This window comes from Carya illinoinensis, chromosome 9, assembly GCF_018687715.1.
Source record: "Carya illinoinensis cultivar Pawnee chromosome 9, C.illinoinensisPawnee_v1, whole genome shotgun sequence".
Classification (NCBI taxonomy): Eukaryota; Viridiplantae; Streptophyta; class Magnoliopsida; order Fagales; family Juglandaceae; genus Carya; species Carya illinoinensis.
Genome location: NC_056760.1, coordinates 6,862,915 through 6,870,056, shown reverse-complemented (window position 1 = coordinate 6,870,056; position 7,142 = coordinate 6,862,915). Strand labels below are relative to the sequence as shown.

The 7,142-nt window shown below is 36.1% G+C and overlaps 1 protein-coding gene across 2 annotated transcripts; it reads left to right on the top strand.

The window, feature by feature from the left end:
- The first annotated feature begins 2,654 nt into the window (after positions 1–2,654).
- LOC122275391 (WUSCHEL-related homeobox 9-like) lies at positions 2,655–6,101 on the top strand. Of its 2 annotated transcripts, none has more exons than XM_043084421.1 (5): positions 2,655–3,119; positions 3,316–3,599; positions 4,170–4,964; positions 5,476–5,687; positions 5,845–6,101. In XM_043084421.1, exons 2-5 carry the CDS (start codon positions 3,470–3,472, stop codon positions 5,848–5,850), a joined length of 1,143 nt encoding a protein of 380 aa, XP_042940355.1. In that variant the 5' UTR covers positions 2,655–3,119; positions 3,316–3,469; the 3' UTR covers positions 5,851–6,101. The 2 variants fall into 2 exon arrangements, with proteins under 2 accessions (XP_042940355.1, XP_042940356.1); XM_043084422.1 differs by having other exon boundaries at positions 3,301–3,599.
- Positions 6,102–7,142: the final 1,041 nt, after the last annotated feature.

The window sequence follows — 7,142 nt, the reverse complement described above, 5'->3', positions numbered from 1 at the left end:
CTTTAAACCATCAAATAAATTTGTCTTTTTGTACTTTTTGATTTTTTTCGTCACTTTTTGATTAGCTTTTTCTGTCCTCTTGTACTTTGAACGGCTTTTCGTAGACTGCATGCATACCTTTTTACTTATTTTCCGCCTGAGGCATCGATTTACTGATCAAATGCACATCATCACCATCTCTTTGTATTTAACTGGACTTGAGAATCTCTGGGAAATTAAGCTATCGGTTATGTTACAAATTATCAACTATTTATATATAATAAGAAATAATATTTATAATTTTAAAATAGACAAATTCCACACACTCAAGCGAGTAATTTTATGATTTATATAATAAAAAATTAAAATTAAACGTGACTCTTTTTTCAAAAATATATACGCAAAATTTACATATGGCAATCTAAGGTTACCCGATGGATGCCAGAGCAGACCAAGCAACACCCATGATAAACAGTAGTACATGAAATATATATATATATATATAGCAATAAATGCGCGCGACACGATATTACTAGCACGAGCAGTCAGCAGATCGATTTGATTGAAAGGCGTCCATGGAGGTCCTTTGTCGATGGAGATTATATTATTATTATTTAGCATGTAATGCACTACAATATTATTGTTTATAATTAAAAAAAAAAAAAAAGTTTTCCGTAGGGTTAACATCCACTACAAAAATAGCCGCAATTGGTAATGACGATATAGGAGCTACGAAGATGAGGACGAGAAATATATTATATTGCGCGCGGTGTGATAACATGTGCTATATATATATATATATGTACGTAGGTACGTATATACGTATGTGATCATAAATACATGATATGTAATCGATCACTTGAATGGATTAGTCGTAATAAATTAAACAAAGTTCAAATATTTCGATGAAACTCTACGGGCAAACACAAGAAAGAGACCCCATGCATTAATTATTATATTTTTCTTCTTCTTTCTCTCTCTCTCTTTTTTGGCTAAATTACAGACCGGCCTATCCAATTGATCACGGGGGGTTTCGATTTCTCTCCCGTGAAAAAGCTTTCCAAGTAGTGTAGCTCACGTGAGTACTTCTTTGTTAGACTAGTAGCTTGACTCATCGAAGGTCTAATTGCATTAGTGGTACTCTTGAAACTTTCCGATCATAGAAATTAATTGCTCGAAGGAACTATATATATATATATATATGGGATTTATTATAATTGCCCATTACTTATAATATTATAATATATTTATAATTATTGAAACGTGAATGTCAGGAGCACATATCTAGTTATATATAGGAGTGGTAATATGTTACACAACTCGTTAACCCAACACGAATACGATATGATAATAGTAGATTATGGTTGAATCTTAACAGGTTCGAGTCAAAACGGATTGATCTTTTAAGACACATCTTCTTAATGGGTTGATAACGGGTCAACTTGTTTTGATTCGTTACGACACGTTAAGAAATTTAAAGTTACAATTATACCCTTATACTTAAAAGTAAAATTATTAGAATTTCAATTTTAATATTTATATTATTTGGATTGTAATTTTAGACTTGTAATTAGCTTTATAATTTTTATAAATATTGTGATTTTAAAATTTATATAAAATTATGCTAAATTTACTCAGGTCAAATGTGTTAATTTCGTGTCTATTCAACCAACTTATATAAATAGTTTTAAAACAAGTTGTATTGTATCGTGTTAACTTATTTCGTAATATTCACTAATGGGTCAAAACGGGTTGACACGACACGACTTAAAGGGTCGTGTTAAAGTTAGGAATTTTAATACTATAAGTTTAACGGATCGAATTATGATTAAACTATATAATATAATATACATATTTTGACACGATACGAATATAATTTGTTAACACGATTTGACATCTCTAAGTCTATATATATACGAACTCATGACTTGATAAGCCGGCGAGCGGCTTCTAGTGGGCTTCTAGAATCTAGAATGCAGACGAGATGCATAATCATGCTCATGATCTCACTGATCAGATCTTTTAATGCTAGCTAGCAGCAGCTTGTTCATCATGGTCAGTGCTATAATTCTACTCAACGAAATTATAGACAAGCCCACTCATTAGCTGGCTATTGTGAACGATGAACTATGCAGGGCTGAACATAATTAACTTCGTAAAAACTCAATGGCTCGCCAGAATTAATATGTATATATCTTAGCGACCATATAAAATTCTCCAGGCCGGGCGGGGGGACCCTGCTAAAAGTGCCCAAGTAATCACGAAAATAAGTTTCACCACCACGACATATAATTGGTACAAGAGCTAGCTAGCCTCCGCCCCTTTTTTCACCATTCTTTTCCATCGGACTGCCATGCACCAATAATGTAAGAGTTGCGTGCAAGTTTTGCGACTGTCCTGACAATTATTTAAGTTCTAGCTAGCTGTGTATTTTTCATGCAACAAATTAGACGGTGTAGAGTACCATTCATTCATAAAAAAATAAAAATAAAAATATAAAAAAATAAAAAGAAAGAAAAAAAAAAAAGAACCACTTTTGAAATCCAAATATTACTCGAAGATTTATATACAATAATAATAAATAATGACCCTCGAGTAAATCCAAAGGAGAGGGAGCCCAGCTTGCTTAGTTTGCCCAAAATAACCCAGACTTGCAATTACTATCCCCACCACCGCATTTCATTCGAACTCTACGTGCCCTTCTCGACTTTCAAACACCCCAACCCCCTATTTATTCCTGCAACAACCTTTTTCCATTAGAATAATCCCACACTTGCTCCTACTCCGCCTTCACCATCCATCAGGCCAATTAATATTGCCAGCCTGCGAGCAACCCAAATGACCGAGAGATCATCAGAATCCTCGATCTCCATAGAAATCTTGGATCGATGAACCTACTTTCCCCACTTCTCTAAATTAAGCTATATATATATATATATATATATATATATTAAAAGAAAAGCCCTTTGCGCTTCTCTGTCATCTCTGAGGGAAGATTCTAATTAAGCCCCCAGCATCATGTATTCCTTTCCATGGTCCTTTTGCCCCTCGTCGTCCTGGGGTGAATCGGCTTGTGCTTTGAGTAGTGCACAAGTATTTCGGTTTTAATGCAAAAGTGTGACGAAGTGATGGGGGACATGGTACTCTTCTCTTATCTTCCTCCACCTTTTTATTTAATTGGGTTTCCGTTCTTGTCTTTCATTGCACAGGCGATTCCTGTTGCGGGTTTTGCCTATTTTATACTCAAGTAGATTTTCATCTTTCCTTTGGGGAGATGAGAAGGACTGTTTATTATTAATTTTTAATGTATTTTAATCGTAGTCTCCACTGCGGTAGGTTCTGAGGCTATAAAAGAAGTCATGTTTGCTTTCAAGAGTCAAGACTCAGTTCCAAAAACAAGAGCTACAAAAGGGCAACTTCTTCTTGTTTCTCTCTTCTAGTTGGGTGCTAATTAATTAGATAACCAGCTTTCGTTTCGACCATCGTCGTCATGGCTTCATCTAATAGACACTGGCCTAGCATGTTCAAGTCCAAGCCCTGCAACACCCACCACCAATGGCAGCATGACATCAACTCATCTCTTATGTCAAGTGGATGCAACAGAGCTGCTTATACTTCAGGTAATAACACAATTTGCACTTAGCTAAACAACCATGCCTTAAGAGCTCAACATTTTCCTTCTGTTTTTTGGCTCCTTGACAATTTACTGCTGTAGATCTCGGACGCTCAACCCTGCAGCCCCTCAAACCAAATACTAAACCAAAGTCATGAATCTTTCATTATTCATAGCTACAGTCCATCTTGTAATAGTAATAGTTCGAAGTTCAGAAATAATATGGCATTCAATGAGATAGACAATTCTCCTTCTTAGTAAGCCACGACAGATGGAGAAAAAAAAATACATGCAAAATTTGAAAAAAGTCTTCAGATTTTGAAGTTGAAGTCAAATGAGAAGTTAATGGATTTATATTTTATGTTCCTAAACTCTCAAGCAATTTATGACGAGAAAAAAAAAACGTTTCATTAATTATGATGGAATGGGAGGACGCATTCTATTCTTACTAGTAATATCATATGAACTTTTCTACCAATAATGATTTAACTTGCTTAAAAATAAGACCCGAGAGTAGAGAGAGCTCCCATGATTGGATCCTTGCTAGTACATAATTTTTTCTGCATTTTTCCAACAGCTGGGTGTGAGGAGCGGAGTCCGGAGCCAAAGCCAAGATGGAATCCAAAACCGGAGCAAATTCGAATACTAGAAGCAATTTTCAACTCTGGCATGGTGAACCCTCCAAGGGACGAGATAAGAAAGATCAGAGCTCAACTGCAAGAATATGGTCAAGTAGGTGATGCCAACGTCTTCTACTGGTTCCAGAACCGAAAATCAAGAAGTAAACACAAGCTCCGCCATCTACAAAACTCAAAAAACCAGCCCCAGCAAAGCCAGAATAACCCTCCAATTAAATCCCTTGCTGCCACCACAGCTCCTTCATCCTCATCATCTTCTTCTGAAAAATCATCCCCTAAAGCACTCAAGAAGACCAACTCCATGAGCTTTCCAAATGTTACGGATGTTTCGCATTCCCCAACGGCCTCAGTGAATCATACCTATTTTCAATCCCAAGGTGAAATTTTACCCGACCCTTTCTTTTTCGCGGTGCAACAGACAGGAGGGGTGCACCATAACGGCGGAACGTCTAGTTTCACTCAAGCGTTTTGCTTTCCTGAACTACCAAATGTGGCTGAGGTACCTGAACACACTATTGGGCCCTGCACGAGTCTCTTGCTCAATGAAATAATGAACAATGGGGATTCAGGGAAAGATGATCAAGAAGATCAGAAAGTCATGAAAATCCATCTCCAGCAGAATTGCATCGTGACAACTCATCCAACTAGTCACACAAGTATTGTCCCTCCATCTATAGCTACCACTATTGGTGCTGGTACAGATCACGTTGCCCACCCAATCAGTCAAATTCAAGGTAAAAAGTTGAAACTTCAAATCTGTTTGGATAATACATGATGTTATACACAAATCTCACTCCACTTGATTTTCATTTCCATGATGGGAAGTGATCACTGAAAAATGACATTCTGCAAAAAGTAAAAAAATAGGTGCGCGGAGATTGAGAAGTTCTATAACATTATTCTTTTACAAATGGTATAATACGAAATTGAAAGCTAAGTTACCCGATCGTTCTGAATATTTTATGATTGTCCTTAATTGTTAATACGAAATATATAAGCCTATCCCAGAAGGTTCACTGACATTACATGGACGTGATTGATGTATGAAATCTGTGGTATATACACGGTGAAGGACATGTTAGTCAGGCTAGGAGTCATGGACATGAGGATCATTTCGTCTTTTGGATCCGGAATTTGCGATCTGTGTCTAGATGGACGTGTGCATGGCTTGACATTAGTCCCCCTCGGTTGACTAATGCGTTAGTTTTGATATAGTAATTTGAGAAGAGGATTATGTACTGGCAGGTGTTGGGGAATTCGGCGCACTGGCTACTGGCCCTTCAAAATCAACGGTGTTCATTAACGAGGTAGCCTTTGAGGTGGCCGCGATGCCCTTCAACGTGCGCGAGGCTTTTGGCGATGATACTGTGCTAATTCACTCATCAGGTCAGCCCGTTCGCACCAACGAGTGGGGTGTCACTCTCCAGCCACTCCAGCACGGCGCATTCTATTATCTGGTGCGTAACCAAAGATTTGAATTAATTATGTTTATTAGCGTCAATAAGAACAAAGAAATTAGATTGAGGATAGCTTGGATTCGAAGGTTTGACTTTATTGTGTGTGAACTGTACGTAAAAGCTTGTCGCCTTAATGCGGCTTTTTCTTGCGTTGCAGATTTAGGATTCAGAAGCGTGGAAGTTGAAGAGATGGGCTAGTTGGCTTGCTTTGGTTCCTGTGCTCATCTTCATTTAATTTGTCTGTTGTTTCTCCTTTCTTTGTTAGGGTTGAAATTTAGGCCTTGTAACTGATCTCATTATCATCAGTTAGGATTCTTATCACTATTGGATATTATGGAACTTAATTAACTGTGGAGCAATGCGTTATGCTTCTCTGTCAAAGCAATATAAATGGAATATGCTCTTGATCTTCAATCCTGAATATCTCATGAGATGGCGGTGAACATGTACAGGTGCTAGTACTTTGACTATTCTATTTATAGGAATTAAACACCTTCTACGCATCTATACACGAATGCGTACGTAGTATGAATCATGCGCAGTTACTGTGTACTTTCGTCCAATTGAGGTGATATCATCCTCATAAATTCTGCCCTCTTTTGGGTTTTATAACTTGCTTATTCTTGAAGACTTCCAAAATCCAAACCGGTTTTTAATTAAGCATTTCTTACGATACTGATCTACCAGTCAGCTGATTTCAGGCCAACCTGCCATGCACTTTTTTTTCAAGAGGGTTAGTGGGTGGCATTTTTTATACTATCCTTCTATTACTCTTTTATTTATTTTTTATTTTTTTAAAATTTTTTATTTACTTAGTCCCATTTGATTACTTCACAAAATATTTCATTTCATCTCATCTCATCATTATTATTTTACTAAATTTTCATATAAAATATAATAAATAATTCAATATTTTTAAATCTCAAAATAATAATATTATTAAAAAATAATATTCTAATAATATATATTTTATTTAACTTTCATCTAAAATTATCTCATCTCATTTCATCTTTGAATCCAACCAACCCTTAATAATTAAGGAAGTGACTATTAGTGAAATTATATATTTTTTTAAATTTTTATTAAAAATGTTAAAAAAATATTTAAAATAAAATAATAAAAAAATAAGAATTCCAAATACGCTAGAATAGTAAAGGGAAGCCTATCATTGTCATTTTTACAATGCCCACATAATGCTGATAATTATTACTGTGTGTGTGTGCACGCGCGTGTGGGGGCATGGGGGAGTAGATTTCGTTATTTCTTGCAGAAGATTTTTTTAATACAAGCATCTTGCATGCATGAAAAGTAGGCAATGACCGGGTGGACATTCGAAGAATTCACTAATTTTGCGTAGTTTCAAAATTCATATGGACAAGTTAGACGCAAAGCTAGCTAGCTGGATTTATATTCCATAAGTTCTCTCGAAACTCCTTTATGCATGGGATCGAGGTA

Excerpts from the sequence above, each read along its gene's own strand:
- LOC122275391 (XM_043084421.1), top strand. The coding sequence starts at position 3,470 with ATGGCTTCATCTAATAGACACTGGCCTAGCATGTTCAAGTCCAAGCCC. Across the intron at positions 3,600-4,169 it reads CAGAGCTGCTTATACTTCAG|CTGGGTGTGAGGAGCGGAGT; the intron begins GTAATAACACAA and ends TTTTTCCAACAG. Across the intron at positions 4,965-5,475 it reads CCCAATCAGTCAAATTCAAG|GTGTTGGGGAATTCGGCGCA; the intron begins GTAAAAAGTTGA and ends ATGTACTGGCAG.